Source organism: Sardina pilchardus, chromosome 8 (assembly GCF_963854185.1).
Source record: "Sardina pilchardus chromosome 8, fSarPil1.1, whole genome shotgun sequence".
Taxonomy (NCBI): domain Eukaryota; kingdom Metazoa; phylum Chordata; class Actinopteri; order Clupeiformes; family Clupeidae; genus Sardina; species Sardina pilchardus.
The window spans coordinates 5,931,174-5,951,464 of record NC_085001.1 but is presented as its reverse complement, the minus strand read 5'-3'; the positions used below and the strand labels follow the sequence as shown (position 1 = coordinate 5,951,464).

Genomic DNA, 20,291 nt, shown 5'->3' with positions numbered 1-20,291 from the left:
GTAGCGAATAGAGTTGGGCTGCTGGATGCAATCTCTGAGGATGGTGCTATTTAAAGTGTAAGAGGGCCCTCTAGTGGTTTGATCTGGTAATGAACATGCATGGTGTAAATAGTTCATGCAAGTTGGGTTTCCTATACTCTCCATTGATACAAGATATGTATCTTATTTGTAATAGTATTCTGGTACTTTTGTTAAGTATGTATGTTTTGTTTGCTTGTTTGTTTAGTGTGTTGTAAAGACTCACTCAGCATGTTTCTCTTCCACAGGCCAAGAGAGCAGTGCAGAGAGGAGCAACTGCAGTCATCTTTGATGTGTCGGAAAACCCAGAAGCCATCGATCAAGTGAGTATTTTTTGTTGTTGTTGTTGTTGTTGTTGTTCAAGATAGCAATAGAAAAAAATTATATAACTTGATCAGTATATAAGCAAATACTAGAAAAGTAAGGCTTAAGACACACCACAGACCTAAATTGGACAGAGAGGCTAATGTAGCCAGTTGGTACAGTAGCACCTCAACATCAGGAAAAATAATTGAAAAAATCATTATCGCCACCACTTTACTTTTTCCTCTGTCCAAAGAGTTAAGTTTTATAACACTACACTGAACAGAGGTAAAAGTTGAGCTGGGTGGAGTGTGTGTGTGTGTGTGTGCGTTGGGAGTGATGACGTGAGCGAGTATGACGGTGTAATGGGTGTGGGTGATCATCAGGGGAGTAATCTGACGATCTCTCCCCCAGCTGAGGGTGCTCAGAACCAGGTGGCCCTCTCGGCCAGGGCTGGGCCTACTGTGCACCTCCACTCCTCCTCCACCACCACCACCCAACCTCCTCCTGTCCTGCCCCACCACCACCCAACCTCCTCCTGTCCTGCCCCACCACCACCCAACCTTCTCCTGTCCTGCCCCACCCAGAGTCCCTGCCCTGACATTTAGGATGTAGTCAGCGCAGCAGCCGCCCAGGTTATTAATCATGCACTGATCTGTTTGACCTTGTCAGTGCTCGGACACCCAAGTCTGAAGCATCCCCTTCCGTTGTCACGGCATCGGGACGGGTTCTATTTGAGAGCCTCTCGGTGATGAGCTCATTCCGTGTGCCGTTGAGGTCACCCGTGTTCCTCCTCGGCTTCGGTGTCCTCTTCCCTCAGAGGGAACGCTGTGAGAAACTGCCCTTTGGAGTTTGATCTCTCGATAAGGTCTCAATATCTCAGTATGGTCGGCGTCACCGTATTTTGTGATATTTTAACTTGCGTAGACACAGACACCCTCCACCACCACCACCAGCACCACCCATGCCCTGCTCCCCCTGAGCAGGAAGAGTTCCATGAGAAGAGAGCCCTATCTCACCCGCCTGGGTCTCCCAAGGGGCCAAGTCAAAATGCCAACATCCATTAGTTTGAACCTTTCTTGGCCAAAAAGTCTCTTTCCCTTCTTTTTGTGACTTCGCTCCTTCTCTCTCTCTTTCTCTCTCGCTTTCTATTTCTGCCTTTCCCACTCTCTCTGTCTCTGTCTTCTATCTTTTCCCTCTCTCTCTCTCTCTCTCTCTCTCTCTCTCTCTCTCTCTCTCTGTCTCTGTCTTCTATCTTTCCCTCTCCACGTTTGTGTGTGTCTGTGTTTGAATCTGTCTCGCGTCACGTCTCCTGTTTTCACAGGAACACTAAATTGCTACCAGTGGCTGAAGGACCGCTGTTTACCATTTTAGACAAAGTGGTGTTGATTAGCCTGTGAAACATTATGTTTATTTTTAAATGAAAGCGACTAATGGATTAGCTAGATGGGGTCGCAGAGAATGAGGCCTTGGACGTCAGACGGAGAAAAAAAAAACTGAAATGCAGTTTGTTTTGACTGTCCATATTTCACTTGGAAACATGGCGACAAGTTGAGGACTGGAGGTTTGAATATCCCTGGTATTTCCCTTTGGGTTTCTGGTAATTACAGAGCCCCGCGCTAGACTGCAGAGATACAAAGCGGATGAGAGAGAGGCTAAATTCGGTGTCCAAATTCAGAACATGCAATTCATGCGCTCTTTTTTTCCCTCTCCGTCTACCGTGGTCCCCTCCAGCAGTCCTCGCCCGCAGTTTCCATGTCTGTAGCCTATAGGGCTCTCTTTCACATGGCGTCAGTTTCCATAAGTCAGTTTCCATGTCTGTAGCCTATAGGTCTCTTTCTCACATGGCGTCAGTTTCCATGTCTGTAGCCTATAGGTCTCTCTTTCACATGGCGTCAGTTTCCATGTCTGTAGCCTATAGGTCTCTTTCTCACATGGCGTCCCAGTCCTGTTGGAAACACACACGCTTCTGCCAACTGTATTGACACAGGTGTACGCTATCATGTTATGCCTAAGCTATATGCCTCAGAGTCCCTCTGGATTGATAGTCTCCATCTCTGGATCTGTTGTCTCCATGCAGACTCCGTGGGGGTTAGGCCCGGAGGAAAAAGTCAATTTTGAAACATTCCGTCGGAGATTCCAATGCAATACACGTTTTTGTCAATTTACTCTCTCAGTCGTTCTGTCCAGTAGATGTGTGTGCGTGTGTACGCGCGCGTGTGTGTGTGTGTGTGTGTGTGTGTGTGTGTGTGTGTGTGTGTGTGTGTGTGTGTGTGCGCGCTCTAAGAAAAAGTGTCCTGACTCTGAGTGCGCCACTTAGCTTATTATTACCCATTTACAGAGTCATAGACTATTCCCACCAATCAGCAAGCTGCTTTGTGTTGACGAGCACAGTGTGCTAATTGCGTGTGAATGTGCTGTGTGTTTGTCAGCTGAACCAGCTGTCGGAGGACCCCCTGAAGAGACCCGTGGTGTACGTCAAGGGCGCCGACGCCGTCAAGCTCATGAACATCGTCAACAAGCAGAAAGTGGCCCGGGCCAGGATCCAGCACAGGCCGCCAAGGGTGAGGGAACCACACACACACACACACACACACACACACATACTGTACACACACACACACACACACACACACACACACACACACACACACACACACACACACACACACATACTGTACACACACACACACACACACACACACACACTCATATACGAGCGGTCACACAAATATTCACACACGCACATTCATGCGCATATACCAAGTATGCACACACACACACACACACATTCACACACAAAAACTCACACAATTATACAATCTGTCTCTTTCAGACAAATGTACACTCCAACACACACACACACTCACACACACACACACACACACACACACACACACACACACACACACACACACACACACACACTGTCCTCTCTCTCTCTCTCTCTCTAGAACTATTATCTTGCAGATTATTCTTAAAGCACTTCATGTTTTAAATTGTTTTGTGCTGTATGATGTGAGATTTAACCCCAGTTCCATTGTTTGTTTGTGATTTTGAACGAGCAGCCTGCGGAGTATTTTGACATGGGCATCTTCCTGGCTTTTTTCGTGGTGGTGTCCCTCGTCTGTCTCATCCTGCTGATCAAGATCAAACTCAAGCAGCGCCGCAGCCAGGTAAATCAACAACAACAACAACAACAACAACAACTCACTCAGTCTCACCTTTAACCTTCAGGTGACCTTAGGGGGTCAGCCAGGTGAACCACCATCTCTTTAGTCTGTTGGCCTACAACCAGCACGTCACGTCTAACTGTGTTTAGAAGCATGCTTTAGATTCATTCAGAGTGCAGCACACATTCTGACTGCCTTTTTGCGAGCGTCTCTACACAACCTATGCTCGCACACTCTCTCAAACACTCACACACACATACAGTACAGACATACACACACACACACACACACACACACACACACACACACACACACACACACACACACACACACACACGCACAGAAGCGTGTGTCCCGCTGTGGTGCTGTTGTGGTGCTGTTGTGGTGCTGTTGTGGTGCTGTTGTGGTGCTGTGGTGGTGCCGTGGTGGTGCTGTGGTGGTGCTGTGGTGGTGCTGATGCGATGCTGTGCTCCGCCTGCAGAGCTCCATGAACAGGATGGCCATCCAGGCGCTGGAGAAGATGGAGACGCGCAAGTTCAAGGCAAAGGGCAAAGGTCAGCGCGAGAGCAGCTGCGGGGCGTCCGACTCGCTCAGCAGCAGCTCCACCTCCGACTGCGCCATCTGCCTCGAGAAGTACATCGACGGAGAGGTGAGACGCCAACACGCACACACACACACACGTACAGTACGCATGCAAGATGGTCACAAGCAGTTGTCTTACTCTGAGGTCTTCGGGCCGAACAGTCTGTGATTGAATTAAACTACTTTTTGTTTATTAGTACTCATTTTTATTATATTTTGATGGCTAACATAATAAATTCAAGAAACTTGTCCTAAAGTAAACTAGTCGAAGAAGTAATTGTAGTGGTATGCCATCCCTTGGGTTCCAGTAGGCCTGCCCACGAACACTCTCAAGGGCAAACGGTCAAGTCATGTGGATCAGCATGTCTTTCAACAGGGGGGTGTATGGTTGTGCTTGTGTATGGCTCAGTTCTGTGATGTGGGGATACTGGTTGATATGACTGACCTACAGTATGCTCCTCATGATACTAACTCCTACAGTATGCTCCTCATGATGCTAACTCTAGAGCAGCTCTAGGATGGGTATCAAGATTCAAGATAGTGGTGGCAGTTAGTTAGACTTTCTGTCTCCCCACTGTTATCTGCAAATGGACAAAGACTGGTGCCATGAGGGCTGTAGTTCCCCCCCCCCCCCTTCTTTTCTGTAGTTATGAGTCAACTGTGTCTCACACACACACACACACACACACACACACACACACACACACACACACACACACACACACACACACACACTTTCACGCCCAGAGGAAGTGGTCCTATAAAAGGCTGAATGGCATCAAAGAGAGGGTGATGGCAGAAGGCAACAAAGAGGTTTAAGAAAGGCCAGGAGATGAGTCAGCGGCCAGAGGCTCTGCCATGGAACTCTCCAGAAGCATTCAGGGCCCTCTCCGGAAGAGCTCACAAAGCCTCGCTCCCCTCTGAAGCTTTTGCTTTCCATCCCACTGCCTTTTAGAAGAGGGTCATGTGTCTGTGAACACTGCACTGCATAATGGGCTGGATCATTTGTTACCGTTATGCTATTTCAATGTCAGGTCTTGATCTAAAAGTTTTGTTAGTCGTGAAATGATATATGTGGAGTGCTCATTCCTGTTATCATTGCAGAAGAGTCTATGGTTGTCATGGTTGTCACCGGGAGAGGATTCTGTTATCGTTGCCGAGGATTCTTTGGTTGTCATGGTTGCCACTAGTTTGAGATTCTGTTATCATTGCCAAGGATTCTTTGGTTGTCATGGTTGTCACTAGAACTAGGTGAAGATTCTGTTATCATTGCATAGGATGCTTTGGTCGTCATGGTTACCACTGGCGGAGGATTCCTTTTATCACTCTCGGCTGTTATGGTTGTCTCTGGTTGAACATTCTGTCATTTGAGAATTCAAAGCCTGACTTGCAAGCAGATGATTTCTATGGTTGATTTTGTGGTCATCAACGCAAGAGCGTGCCTTGTCCCCACTGTTTTGCGATGTTTGCTAAAACGTGCATGTGTGTGTCTGTGTGTGTGCCCAGGAGCTGCGGGTGATCCCCTGTGCCCACCGGTTCCATAAGAAGTGTGTGGACCCGTGGTTGCTCCAACACCACACCTGTCCGCACTGCAGACACAACATTATAGGTGAGTGAGAAACCTCGATCCATACTCACAGATCCATACTCACGTTGTATGGCATAACAACACGGTATATCTGCAGAAACCAGTTCTCATCCCTAGTCACATGCTGTAAATATATGCCCTCATTTTATATGTGCACTTGGCTAGGGGAATCACCAGAGGCCTCAGATGTCATGGTCCTTCAAAATGTTAATAATAAAGCCTTTTTATACCCATAAGTCTAATTCATGGGTTTCATCAGGTCCCTTTGCACAGGTGTATTAATCAAGCACCATGCAGTCTGCATTGATAATCAAGGTGCTTGATTTTATACACCTGTGGAAAGGGACCTGATGAAACCCATGAATAAACAATAGTACAGTAATTTCTTGTGTATAAGCCGCAGGACAGTGTTTTATGCAAGTTAAAAGAAACAAAACCATATGAATACCATATTAACTGCCCCCCTGTATTAACCTCATAGCTGAAGAAATTTTGCTAAAATCAATGTGTAAGCTGCGGCTAATAGTCGAAAAGTAATGTACAGTATAGTCTTTCATAAGAATAACTAGTGTATGGGTGTGTAGTCTGTATGCGTTGATTTCATTGTTGCGTTGTGTGCCCATAGAACAAAAGAAGGGAAACGGCGGCCCGGTGTGTATGGATCCTGGGAACCCGGTGCACGGCCGGCAGCAGAGGGTGGTGTTGCCCGTCCACTACCCGGGCCGCGTGCACCGCGCCGGCCAGGTGACCGCCTACCCGACGCGCACCAGCATGGACCCGCACGGCAACCCCATCACGGTGCTGACGGTGGACCAGCACCCCGAGCAGGGCCTGTACCCGGGCCAGTCCTCCGCCTTCCTGCGCGGCGGCTATCCCACGCTGCACCTGGAGCACACGCTGGGGCCGCACCACTGCGCCGCCATGGAGCACCGGGCCAACGCCGCCGCCGCCGCCGCCGCTGCCGCCGCCGCCGGTTACCCGCAGTCGCACGCCGGCGGCGGCTTCAAGCGCTCCAAGTTCCACGGGCGCAACTTCTCGCGCGCGCCCTGCTTCTCGCAGTACGAGACCATGTACCAGCACTACTACTTCCAGGGCCTGACCTTCCCCCAGACTGATGCCCACGGTCAGCCCACAGGGGGCGCTACAGGGCCCCTAGGCCCACATAAGGGCCAGAGCCGGGCCTTCCAGCAGGGACTCCTCTACCCCACCGTGGTCCACATGGCCCCCACCTCCAGCTCGCGGCTGGGGGACGTCGGCCTCGGGCCGGGAGGAGGAGGCGGTGCCGGGGGTGCCGGTGGCGCTAGCAGCAGTTCGGGGCTCAGCTGTTACCACGGCCACCGGTCGGTGTGCAGCGGCTACCTGGCCGACTGCCCGGGCAGCGACAGCAGCAGCAGCTCGTCGTCGTCGGCGCAGTGCCACTGCTCGTCCAGCGACTCCATGCTGGACTGCACCGAGGTCAGCAACCAGGGCGTCTACGGCAGCTGCTCCACCTTCCGCAGCTCGCTGAGCAGCGACTACGACCCCTACGTCTACCGGAGCCGTAGCCCCTGCCGGGGGTCGGGCGGAGGCGAGCTGGCCGTGTCGGCGGGTAGTGGCCCGGGTTTCGGTTCCGGTCCCGGTCCCGGTGCTGGTGTGTCCGCCGGGTGTCCTTCCTCTACCTCGGGGGCCGTGGTGGTGGGTTCGGCCGAGGACTGCCCCCCTTCGCCCGGGGGCCTGGACTGCATGCAGCTGACGTCCCCGCCACCCCCACCACCGCCCCCGCCGGCCCCCTGCTACACCCCCGCAGACCAGCACTACCAGTATCAACACCAGCACCATCAGCAGCACCATCAGCAGCAGCTCCTCTCCACCACCGCCTGCGGGAAGGACTCTCTCTGTAGCGGCCGCCCTCTGCTCCCCGAGCCCAGGGACGGCAGCTGCACCTCAGCCACCGCCAGCTCCAGCTCCACCACCCTCCAGCACCAGCACCAGCACCAGCACCAGCACCAGCACCGGGAGGCCTCGTCGTACGGGGCCGCGATGGGCCGCCACAGGCTCCCGGTGGAGGAGGAGGACGAGGAGGAGATGGAGGAGGAGGAGGAAGGCGGAGACGGTGGGGGGTGCAGCTGCTGCCTGGAGACCCTGCCGCTCCACCCGGGCCAGGACTCGGGGAGGCACCTCGACGCTCCAGGCCTGAGCCCCGTGAACTTACGCGGGCCGGGAGTGTCCCCCTCGGACCCCCCGGGAGGTGGTGCCGGCGGTAGCGGTGTTGGTGTTGGTGGCGTTGGTGAGCACGGAGGGTACGACGGCCTGCCCTGCTGCTTCTACCAGGAGCTGGCCATGCAGCGCGGCTCTGGTGGGCGTAGCAGTGGTGGAGCGGGTGGTGGTGGCGGTGGCATGGTTGGCGCGGGCGGCAGGATGAGCGCGGACTGTTACTCGGAGGACTACGCCGTGAGCGTCCAGTACTCGCCGCTGGACTCCACTGCCGCGGCCGGCGAGCGAGTACTGGGCGTCCGCGAGCCCAGCCGCCGGATCCCCATCATCCCCGGGGACGCCGACGGGGACGCGGACGGCGAGCCGGGACTCGAGGGGCCCGACGCGGAGCCGCGGGCGTCCCTGCTGCGCTCGTGCCGCATCGCCCAGGCCCACGAGGAGGAGGAGGAGGAGGAGGAGGAGGAGGAGGAAGAGGAGGCGGTGGCGGGGCGGACTAGTGAGCCCGCCAGGGCCCTCTTCCCCCCCTCGGGACCTTATCCGCGGAGCAGACAGGCGGCGTACTCGCTGGAGGCCCAGGCCCTGTTCCCCGCCACCAGGGTCTCCTCCACACACTGCTCCCCCGCCGCCAGCGTCGCCTGCACAGCCACTGACGAGGCCTGTGGGGTATGAGACTGAGACTCACGACCCCTGACCCCTAACCCCTAACCCCAACCACAGTGGCCTCTTGCATCCAACCCACCTCTCTTAACCTGTTTCTCTGCAGTTGCCTTGTTAAACCTTCACTGAATGTCTACATCACAAACTGTGTGAGTTTCTACTGAGGTTTTATCTCTTAATGATCTATTTTTTTCCCTCTACTTTTTGTTTTTTTTATTCTCTACTTTCTTTTTTCTTTCTCTCTCTTGTTGTCTCTCATCATCTTGCCTCACCCCCCTTTTGGATTCCATTGGACTCCTGTGGCCTTCTGCAAAAGTAGTAGACAACGTTTCGGATTACATAAAATGCTGCTGTATGAAACGGAGGATAAAACAAATGGCTGCAGCAGAATCAGCAGAAACACGTATGAAGCACATCTGTCTGAGGGCACTGGCCAGGATCTATTCCAAAGCCAATTCCCATCTGATGAACTGGGTGTGTCTGGTACAAGAGCAGGACCATATCTTCATTCATTCTTTCATTCATTCATGCATTCGTTCATGCATTCGTTCATTTATTCATTCATTCATTCATTCATTCACACAACTGAAGGTCTCTGCTTTCACACACTAGTGCCCCCACACACACTGATTGTTTTGATTGTTTGTCGAATTTTAAACATTTCATTGCTACACTCTTAAAACAACACAACTTGTGTCGTTTTTTAACTCATCCAGATAGACAGCACAGTTTGTGTCCTTTTTTTTTTATTTGTTACAAAACGTGTGTTGAAAATAACACAATTTGCATTGAAAATAACACAAGTTGTTTTATAACACATCTCTGTGTCCAGATAGGGACAACACATTCGTTTTAAGAGTGTAATTTCTTTCTTTGTTTTTACCAGTTTGCCAAGACCATGTTTCTACACATCATAATGCCAGTAGTCTTAGTTATTTTTACATGCTCTATCTCGCATGCACTCAATGGTGCGCATTCACAAACAGCCTAAATGATCTGCAGTGCATTGTGGGAAGGAATCAGTCATCCCAAAGCTTATCATGCTGCAATTCAGAGTTCATTTTTTTTTTAAGTTTTTTAAATGATGCGGTTTTACAAATCTAGTATCAGTGCAGTTGTTGTTGAAGCTAAGCAGATGAATGGTGATGTCTGTTTGAGGACTTCCACTTTTGCTCCCTTTTCAACTTTCTCAGGGCTCAGGTCTCCTTTGGAATAGTGATAATAAAACACAGACCAAGACAAAGGTTACATTTTTTTTTTTCTCTAACAAATCTACCAGCGATTCAAAGAGGGTCTGTTTTAGGCTGTCTATAGGGTATAGCACCAAAGTATAGGTGTGTGTTTGAGCGAGAGAGAGTGTGAGAGAGAGAATGTGTTAATGGGCTGGGATTATTTCCACTCAAGACTGCTTTACCTCTACTTCTGAGAATGATTTTCATAATTTTCATACTGTACCACCTTCTGAGTGGTCCGTGTGTGTGTGTGTGTGTGTGTGTGTGTGTGTGTGTGTGTGTGTGTGTGTGTGTGTGTGTGTGTGTGTGTGTGTGTGTGTGTGTGTGTGTGTGTTTGTTTCAGTGATAGTACAGCTCTCATGCGTGTCTTTTTACTAGGCCAAAGCAGAAACTCGTTTGGAAACCATTAGGATGTGGTGGGGGGTTTCTGAAGCAAACTAATTCAAAGCAGCATCTTCGTTTCAAGCTTTTCACAAACACACACACATACACAAACATTCTCTCATTCTTTCATTCACTCACTCACTGTCTCTCTCTTTCTCTCGCCATGTCTTCTTTTCTTTTCTTTTCTTCCCTCACTCACACATGTTCAACACAAGCTCACATCATCCACACAGCGATCTCCTCATGCCTTTTTTTCTGTGTACACAGAGGTTTTTATATTGTTTCTATGAAATGTACCCATCAAGCTCACAACTGGCGGCCATGAGGAAAGAGAACTGTTTTTTGGTTTTTGATTATTTATGTACCCGCTAGCCGCCGATTCTGGCACGGAACCGGTCCAGATCTGGCTCGGAGTCTGGCGAAGCGCCAGGTCCTGGCCGGCTGCAGGCCGAATCAGAACCAGAGCCTGCTACTGTCTAGGATGCTGAAACTGTAACCTGGTGCCGTAATTCATGGCCAAGAATCGAATCTTGCCTTGCATAGAGATATGTACTGCAAATGTAACATTTTGGGGTACCTGAGTCACTATTTAATTTTTTGTATTGTTTGTAGCACTTAAGAAGATTGTATAAAAGACAAATGTGTACAAAAAATAATATTTTTTAATTTTTTAAAAATATAATTATTTTCTCCATCATTACCATTTTACAAATGTTTTAAAAAAAGAAAAAAGGCTAGAAATCAATCTGTGTATATTTCAGTATCTGTATAGCAGCGCATTTCATGAATGGAAATATGTTCTCTGAATATTTATTTACTAATATATTTATCTTTAAGCCATGTCTTATGTTCAGAGTGTATGAAAGGTTTGGATTTTTTTTTATTATTATTATTGCTTTGGTTTTTGAGATCACTAACGTGAGACTTGTAAATACATGGTAATTGCACACAAAACAATTAAATATTCTCTGACCAAAAACTGATTTTAAAAATTTAGTACCATACAGTTTTGTAACAAAGTGTACAAAGATCTGAAAAATATATGGTTTTATTCAAGTAAATGAATGTTGTTGACTCTTGCTTTTAAGCTTTTGTGCTGTTCGAATGTGCCAGTCATTGTTCAGAACATGAATAACTGATTCTTTGCAACTACATCAGAACAAATACTGTCCTCAGCTGGATTGATCAAGACACAACATTAAAAATGAATATAAAACTCATCACATAATTTATTTGATGTTTTCACAAAAAAATGTTCTATATGTGAACACACATCTGTGTTTCCCAACCGCCTCTCGGCTGCAGTGCTTTTGCTGTCCTTAAATGCCGGGGGGGGGAATGCAAGGCCATTTCTCTTACACAAACCAGACAGGACAGCGAAGTCTTGGCACCGCAAGCTCGCCTTTCAAAACTCCCTTTTGCAACATCACAGAGCAATAAATACAGTGTCCTTTTCTCCCCCAACATCACTCTTTGAGTAAAAATAACAAGACAATATTTCAGCAACCCAGTCGCAAAACAGATGTGTAACACTTCTGCCCTCCTCTTGGGAAAGAGCACAGCGTTAGCTAAACGGTAGTGAACCGTATCCACAACGTTAGCTCAACAATGGTGAAACATTTGCACAACATCCAGGGAGGCCTATGTGTTCTGTGGTTCCCGCCTCATCACTTATTCGGTACATTTTTGTCGCTTTTGCCCGCTGGACAGTAGCAGTTCCGCTCATAGCTTGAAGCCCGAATGAATGGCTACCACGCCACCAGTCAAGTTGAAGTATTGCACTTGGAAAAAGCCAGCATCCTCAATCATGCCCTTAAAGGTTTCCTAGAGAGAGAGAGGGGCACAGAGAACCTTATTATTCGTGTAACACAAGCAAGAGCCGTCACTGAAACGCTGGCAACAAAAAATGAAAACAAAAACATCAAACTTCTGCACGCTCTGTTCTCCCAGACACAAAGCACTTCCATTCAAATGCAGTCGGTTTGGTGGTTGTGGACAAAAACTCTTTGTTATACATCTATAACTACATCATCCGTGTCCCAAATTAGCACTACGGGAAAGGATCCTTCGTCGTGAGAGCGGATACCGCAACAAGCAGAGCGTGGGCATGCTGAATGAGATTACAGCGGTAGTTAGAGGCCTATATTTACCTGATCCGGGAACTTGCGGATGCTCTCCACCAGGTACTGGTAGGACTTCCAGTCACCAGCAATGACCTCGCCCATGACGGGAATCAGTTGGAAACTGTAGGCGTCGTACAGCCTACAGAGGAGAAGAATATCTACATGAACAATAAGCAAAGCAATAAAACATGTAGACAATAGCTGCAATGCTTACACCCTATGGTGAGTTACACCCTATTAATTAATTTCCTAACTTAACAAAAACAAAAGATGAAAGGCTAAGGCCTAGGGTTATACATGAGTTAACCATTCTGTAGCCAACAAAGAACCACCACATTCCTTCAGGGGGCAGTTCAGGTTGTTTTTTATTAATTTAATTTAATTTGTGGACAAGACAAATAGTATAAATGTTTGGTCATATGGACAAATAAGATGCTTTGTCTTGCCAACAACAAAATGTTTATGTGATTATTAACTTGTAAATGTACCAAGGTAACAATGTGCCCAATACAGCTTAAGGTGCAACTAACACCTTGCTTATGCGCTGGTGTTGTTTTTCTTTAGCCAAAAACAAAATAACAAATTGTTCTTCACCTGGACAGTAGAGGATTGGACACTTTGCTAAACTCCAGACACATGAATCTGCCGCCTGGTTTCAGCACACGCAGGGCCTCATCCAGGGCCTGGTCAGAAGACACACACACACACCAGCATCTTATTCAGTATCTCACCCCACGATACACATCCCATTAGGGGTGTAAAGGTACACATATTTGAATAGAACCATTTAGGTACAAGACGTTCAATGCAGATGTGTACCAAATGTTTATACAGTGATAAACACTAGGCTTTTTTTTATGTGCCGAGCATGTTTCAAATTCAAGTTTCCATACAAACATTTAAGGTGGTGGACCATGTCAGTTTACTTAACACCAAAAAATGTTTCACACATTTTCAAAATACTATTCCAGCTCTTGACCATCAGCAACACTGTCAGTGAATATTACGCTAGCAGTACTTGCAGGCTAATTGAACCGAAAATTAACCAAACCTGTGACTTCAACACCGAAACACGTACCGAATTGTCATTTTTGTACCGTTACAGCCCTACACACCATTAGTATCTTGTTCAACATCACACAGAAAAAAGCTCAAATTGTTCTGCTAGTGAACCCTCTAAATCAGTCTGACCACTTTTCTTTTCAATGAGCAATATCAGGCTCCTATAGGTTTTTGCCGTCAAATCGATAATTCAGACCAGGAAGAGAGTAGTATGTAGAGGGTTTTTAAGCTAAATTATTTGATTAACGCATGTGTTCAGAGAATTCAGTCACCATCATTATAGTGGCGTTAATAGGCTTTTGCATCTGAACTCATATATACACACACACACACACACACAATTAAAACAAATCTGTCAACTAATTAGTTAATTTCGAGTTTCACATACAACTATATAAACTTTCCTGAAGCACTGGAGAGTTCTAACTTCTAAAGAGCACAGACATGGCATGCACCTGTTCAATGTGAGTGACATTGCGGATGCCAAAAGCTATTGTGTAAACGTCAAACTGGTCGTCCGCGAAAGGAAGTTCCTCTGCATCCCCCACAACCCACGATAAGCCTGTAAAGCAGACCAGCAACATCATCACTCCCATTACTGAGATAACAATAAGAATAATAATAGGAATTTTAATAATAATAATTATTATTATTATTATTAGTTGTAGTAGTATTGTTATTATTATAGCAGCTACTACTCTACCTGAGCTGTAGCCTAGTTTCTCTGCCTTGTCCTTGCCAACCTTCAGCATCTCCTTGTTGATGTCGCAGACCACTGCGGTGGACACTGCGGTGGACTCTGCAGGCCCCTGGTCATCGCTGGGTGTGTAGTTCTGGGATATGTCCTGCCAGGACAGGGTCTGCTGGGAGCGCACGGAGCGCCTCTGCTGCCGCTCTCGCTGGGTGCGCGTGTACTCCAGGAAGCGGATGGAGATATCGCCTGAGATGAGACCAGTAGGTACGGTAAGTGCTGTTATTGTCTCTCTTGCGAGAGAAATTCGTCTTGGGCATACAGGAGCATCGGCGGTACACAAAGGTTATTACATAAACATAAAACATACAATATGGTACCACCCTCCACAACACCCTTATATATATAAAAAAAAACTAAGGCACTACAGCATGCACACCCATGAATAGAATAGAATAGAATATATACTTTTTTGATCCCGTGAGGGAAATTCAGTTCTCTGCATTTAACCCAATTTAACCGAATTAGTGAACACACAGCACACAGTGAACACACAGTGAGGTGAATCACACAACCCAGAGCAGTGAGCTGCCTGCCCAACCAGCGGCGCTCGGGGAGCAGTGAGGGGTTAGGTGCCTTGCTCAAGGGCACTTCAGCCGTGGTGGACTTGTCGGGGATCGAACCGGCAACCCTCCGGTTACAAGCCCGATGCGCTAACCAGTACACCACGGCTGCCCCCCACGGCTGCCCCCATGCACACACACCCCACACCACAAACTGCTCAGTGCTGACCAAGCTGGGCCCTCCTAATGGGAGTCAGGTCTACTTGTCCAGTTACATTACATTTACTGTATATTTAGACATGTAGCAGATGATTTAATCCAACGCAATTTACATATGGGATTTATATTACAAGGGCCAATGTCCCCAGAAGCAATTCAGGGTTACAGCACAACAGTGTAAGCCGGAGATAAACCCACAACTTATCAGGCTACACAGAGCCCATACTTCAGCAAAGATTATTTAAAAAAAAAAATCTGTGGCACTCAAGAACAGCCAATGTTTTTATTATTATTATTATTATTATATACATACAATACCTTATTGAGTGCATCTTTAAATTCTCCAGTCAGACACAGTTCAGAACAACACCCTCCAAATGCAATTTTACTTTACCAAGCCGAAAACACAAAGTCTATTTTCTTGTTCACATACCCGTGCCACCTGCCGCGTCGAGCAGGCGTGCGCCTGGCAGCGGGTTCATGATGTGGAGCAGCATGTCCTTCCACAGCCGATGGACGCCCATGCTCATGGCGTCGTTCATTACGTCATACTTCTCAGCCACACTCTCAAACACCTTATACACTGACATGAGGAACAGAGAAAATGCAAATCACATAAACATAATTCTGAAAATGCAAGGTTTGTTTGGTCTATATTTTCAAAACATAGCACAAAGTAAAGGTGGTGGCACTATTCAATTAAACATTGCTATATTGGAATGACTGTAGCTAGCGTAGGCTACAGTGTTGCCAAGAACAAATATGAAACAGCATCAACTTATACTATAACACTGACTATGTTCTGGGTTATGTAATGACCAAGAGGCCTAGAAGTATTCTGCAGCAGGAATCAACTCTCACCAGGCTAACGTTGACACAATTTGCAGATAAATAAATTAGCCTAACAGGGGGCGACATAGTCACACCAACACATCTCACACCGACACATCATTGTCAGCTCTTGTCAGTCGTTTGATATGCTTACTGTCATTACTTTCATCACAAAGTACAACAGTTCAACCGACTGAGATGTGACTAGAAATGTAGCTCTCATAAACGTTTATTAACTGGATGAAATATGGTCATCGTTCAGACTTCTTCTTCAATGAGGAGAACACAGTCTTACCAGGATTTTTGTGATTCGTGAAGGTTAGGCTGACCTTGAAATATATGAAATGTGTATGTCCTAATACATCAGAGTGTCTTGCATTACTGTTCCCATTGAGAAGGTTATCAAGGCAATATGTAACTTAGCCTACCTCTCTCGGCTTTCTCCCCCTCTGGTACCGTCTCGAAGCCGAAATGTGTACTTTTCCCCTCGGAATCATTACTGTAGAATCTACAAACTATGCTGTTAGAAGGATAAATCGGCTTGGTGGCTTGCTGTGTTGATAAAACGCTTACTTTACGCGTGCAATCACGGAATATCCTTCGTGCAACACACCTCACGGGGATCGCCATCTTGCTCATTGCCGGCTCTTATTTAACTTTTGCGTCATAAGTGTGCGCCCTCGCATTTTTGTAGTTTCTAATAGCTTTTTGCTCATTTCACATTTCAATTAGTATTTTAAGCGTATTATTCTAATCACAACGTTGATGAAATCGTTTAGGAATATGTATTGACACTGTTGTCAATAAATGCTGTTTTGCGTTAAATTCGTTTTAAACAAGGTTATTTTAAACTAGCTTAGGAGTAGGCTAAGCTACACTCTCCACATTGGATTTTTTAACCTTAGCCTTGGCTACAAAATTAAGTTAAACTAGGCTATCATATTGAATATTTTTTTTATTTATTATGCCTACCATTGTTCAATGTCTCAAGATTGCTTTCATGTTGTTGATCTGTCTGAAATAACATTAGGCTTACTTCAGGTGTAAGGCAATGCTAATTAGTCTCATTTTTCCCTCAGGGCTCAACTGTTCAGAGGAAAGTTACTGAAACTCTCACCATTAATCTTTAAAAAAACACACACACACACACACACACACACACACACACACACACACACACACACACACACACACACACACACACACACACACACACACACACACACACACACACACACACACACACACACACACACACACACACACACACACACACACACACACAAAGCCCCCATAGAGATCCCTGTCACACAGGACCAAAGGTAAAGTCCCAAGGCTTCATGTTACGACTCTGACAATGATAGGGAGCAGTGGACAGCAGCCTGAAAAGGCTGAAGGGACAGGCAGACTGGGTTCACATAATTACCATGGTTTTAAGTGGCTTCGCTGTCGGTCTTGTTCCCTTTTAGGAGTATCAGCTCTCCTTGCAATTGGCATCATTCATAGATCTTGAAGTGCTGTCTGCCACCATATGAGAATAGCCTATTCTGAATGGTCACTCATGTTTTAATTAGGAGAATTAACACAAATGGGATTCAATGTTATCTATTTAATACTATATATTAATTACTATGTTGGTTTGAAGTAGGCCTACATGTATTCAAGATCATCCTTATTAAAATAATTTATTGAATAAATTAAGTTTCATACATTTCAACAGCATGGTCACGTTGTATTGCATTCAAGAGTTATGCTTTTCTTGTAACCTTTGGACAATCTTCCACGCAATCTTACTTATTATCAGTAGCAAAAAAGGTCTCAAGTTGTATAAGTCCAATCTTCCAGCAGAGGGAGTAGAAGTCAAATAATTCCCAACATGAATCAGTGGCGACCTCAACCTACCTACTGTCAGATTAGGTAACAAATTGCTTGAGGCATATCTGTAGTCACATTGACAGCTGTCCAATTCATAAAGCTCTTCAAGAAATTAGTGATTGTAAATGTTTCAAAATACATTTTAAGTATGCTGCTAATATGTCTTTATATTTCAATGTCAGAGTATAAACAATACAGTACATTCAAGACTATTATAGCATGGATTTGTTTCAGCTTGACTTTAAAAAACAATTTATATCCACTCATAGTTATTATCCCATATATTTTGTTAAAGACTTAAACCTTTAAAATATTCCAGTAGTTTTTTTTATTGTGTAGTCTAGCCTATTTAAATGGTATGTCTACAATGCTTTTAATTGGGCACTAAAACTTCATTTCACTGTAGATTTTTTAGTGTATGCCTACATTTTTGGGGGGAGAGATTTTATGAATGGCTAACGGTTATTCTCAGCACAGTATGTCACAGCCATGATGATCATTCACATGCTGCTGTAGTTGAGAGCTTAGCAGTAGGCTTCATGAAAGGCCTAAAGCCTCCACACAACCACAGCCAGCACGCAATGGGTTGCACGTGGGATCGGACAGGCCCCTGCGTCTTACGGATCTGTGTCCTGTCTGGTAACCATTTTATTCGGCTGATAAGCAAGCGGCCTGGAGAAAAACAAGTGTAAAATTACTTCCATTACCCCCCCTCCTTGTCTTTGCAGAGAGGTATTTCAGTCGTTATCGTGTCTGTACTTGGTGAGGTGAAGAAAAATGTAATGGGCTTTTAAGTGTTGTAGATGACTGCTGAGGTCAAGAGATTTTTGTGGAGATAAGAAGACAAAGGACACAAGTACCTGTAAGAAACATGCATATTTATTTTGACAAGAACACATTAAATAAACTACAAAGGTACTTCACTTATACAAAAGATAGATTATGTCCCATTTGTTATGACCAAAATAACAATAATTTATTTTATAAATTAAATTTTCACTATCATATTTACAATTATGAAAAAAAAAAAACGCATATTCTTTCCACACTTGTCCTCCTGTGGTTCAAAAGGACATTGTTCATCGTTATGTTCATCACACCTGGAGCACACCAGTGACACTCCACTTGAACCACAGATGCACATTTGCCTGTTTTTCTTTTCTCTCTCCATCCATTCTGAGTCCAGTGGCACGCTAAGCTTGGCCTGCTCTCCAAATGAGATAGAGGGGAGACTTTTGCATTATTCACCCAGCTATCCAAACAGATTTGACCTTGTTAGAATTAAGCTGTCAGTGCAGGTTTGTGACTTGCTGATTTGATGCTGGATGTTTTTTCCCTTCTTCCTTTCTTTGCCACTATACGCTCTCTCTCTCGTCATCTGGAGGAGACAGCTTTGCATGCATGAGCGGCTCTGTACCTCACGGACCTGCAGGCCTGTAGCCGCGCCATAATTACAACAGATTCAGCCAAAAAAAACCAAAAAAGAATGACACTCACACGCGCGTACACACTATTAGGTCATTTAAACCAACTTGATGCACAACGGTTTCTCTTACACACAAGCAGGGCTGTGTATGGGAGGCTGAGTGGGTGGCTATCGAGCTGACATCTAAAGCTGTGTTTGCTAATTCCTTGGTAAACAGAAGTGCTGCAACAGAATAAACACCTAATAATTGCTATCGTTGTCTGACACCACGCTTCACTCCCATTCATTCATCCATGGGTCTCAAGCAATCCGGCTCCACAGAACACACACGCAGAACACACACGCAGACCACGTAAGTACTATAAGTGGAGCTCATAGAGGACTAAGTGCACGCAAATAATTTCGCGAGATCGAAAACAAAGTTAAATTTCCATTCAACTGACACCCACCTACTGTGAATGTGTGTTTTTTTTTCTCTCTGGCAGATACAATCCCCTTCCCTTTTATCCCTTTTTTAAAAGAAAAAACAACAATATTAAAACAAAATCAAGTGTGAGTGTGGTGCGCCAGTCCAAACATCTGGCAGAATATCAGAAACTCCCTAGAGCAGAGCCGTGCGGTGCCGGGTGCACAGTCACAACAAATGCTTTCTCACAAGAGCCAGGGGTTAACACAACCACACAGATCTACCTTTAAAGAAAACACTCAGCCTGCTCATTTATGCCAAGCCCTTATTCGCTGCATCTCGAAAAAACAAAACATCACAGGGGTCAGACCTACAAGGACCTTGAACGTGTTTTTGCACATTGAATTGCCCATGCAAATCATCACCGCATCGCACAGCCAGCCGTTGACTCTCGGCACTGGGGAGGGTTTGCATGTATTAAATATGAATGCGTCGTCTGCTAAAAGCTGTGATGAATCTGTCTGTGTTTACTCGTGTAATTTGTGCCCTTGGAGAGCGTCCTAAGGGCCCGTTCTGCTTTGAGGAATGGGAAACATTCGAGCCGAACGAAGAAGGAGGGGGAGAAGAAGGGAGAAGGAAAAAAAAGTGCTTCAATGGCGAGGTTGTGGCGGAGGAGAAAGAACAAATTGTTTTGAGGGATTTCACCACTGCTATGCTGAGGATGACAAGAAAAAAGAGTGGGCATTTTTTCATCGCTGTCGTCTTGCCCAATCACGAAACACAATGGCCTTTAATCAATCCTCAGGCCCTAACCAGAGCAGCATGGGCCTTAATGTCCCAGACCAGATGGATTTGGTGGTATAAAACAAAACATGAGAAAACATTGCATTTGACACGGTGCTTCTGAGATACACATTAATCATATAGCATAGCAAAGAGGCAAGCCTAGCATGTGGAGCAATTTA

The 20,291-nt window shown here is 46.1% G+C and overlaps 2 protein-coding genes across 2 annotated transcripts in view; one reads left to right on the top strand and one right to left on the bottom strand.

Annotated features, from left to right (window-relative positions):
* znrf3 (zinc and ring finger 3) overlaps window positions 1-11,206 on the top strand; it is a 76,154-nt gene extending 64,948 nt beyond the window's left edge. The window contains exons 3-8 of the mRNA XM_062542488.1: window positions 267-341; window positions 2,754-2,885; window positions 3,390-3,497; window positions 3,976-4,143; window positions 5,583-5,685; window positions 6,290-11,206. Coding sequence (XP_062398472.1) covers window positions 267-341; window positions 2,754-2,885; window positions 3,390-3,497; window positions 3,976-4,143; window positions 5,583-5,685; window positions 6,290-8,526 — 2,823 coding nt within the window. The 3' untranslated portion in view covers window positions 8,527-11,206. The remainder of the gene's footprint in view (window positions 1-266; window positions 342-2,753; window positions 2,886-3,389; window positions 3,498-3,975; window positions 4,144-5,582; window positions 5,686-6,289) is intronic.
* A 135-nt stretch (window positions 11,207-11,341) lies between these two features.
* coq5 (coenzyme Q5, methyltransferase) lies at window positions 11,342-16,249 on the bottom strand. Its single transcript, XM_062542487.1, has 7 exons — window positions 16,048-16,249; window positions 15,222-15,371; window positions 14,019-14,255; window positions 13,771-13,877; window positions 12,848-12,936; window positions 12,281-12,392; window positions 11,342-11,954 (listed from the first exon to the last, which is right to left on the bottom strand). The coding sequence occupies exons 1-7, from the start codon at window positions 16,247-16,249 to the stop codon at window positions 11,853-11,855; spliced, it is 999 nt and encodes a 332-aa protein (XP_062398471.1). The 3' UTR covers window positions 11,342-11,852.
* Between the last annotated feature and the right edge of the window lie 4,042 nt (window positions 16,250-20,291).

Coding starts and splice junctions, on each gene's coding strand:
- coq5 (XM_062542487.1), bottom strand. CDS start 16,249: ATGGCGATCCCCGTGAGGTGTGTTGCACGAAGGATATTCCGTGATTGC. Junction 15,372..16,047: donor GGGGGAGAAAGCCGAGAGAG/GTAGGCTAAGTT, acceptor TCCTCATGTCAG/TGTATAAGGTGTTTGAGAGT. Junction 13,878..14,018: donor GAAACTAGGCTACAGCTCAG/GTAGAGTAGTAG, acceptor TCTGCTTTACAG/GCTTATCGTGGGTTGTGGGG.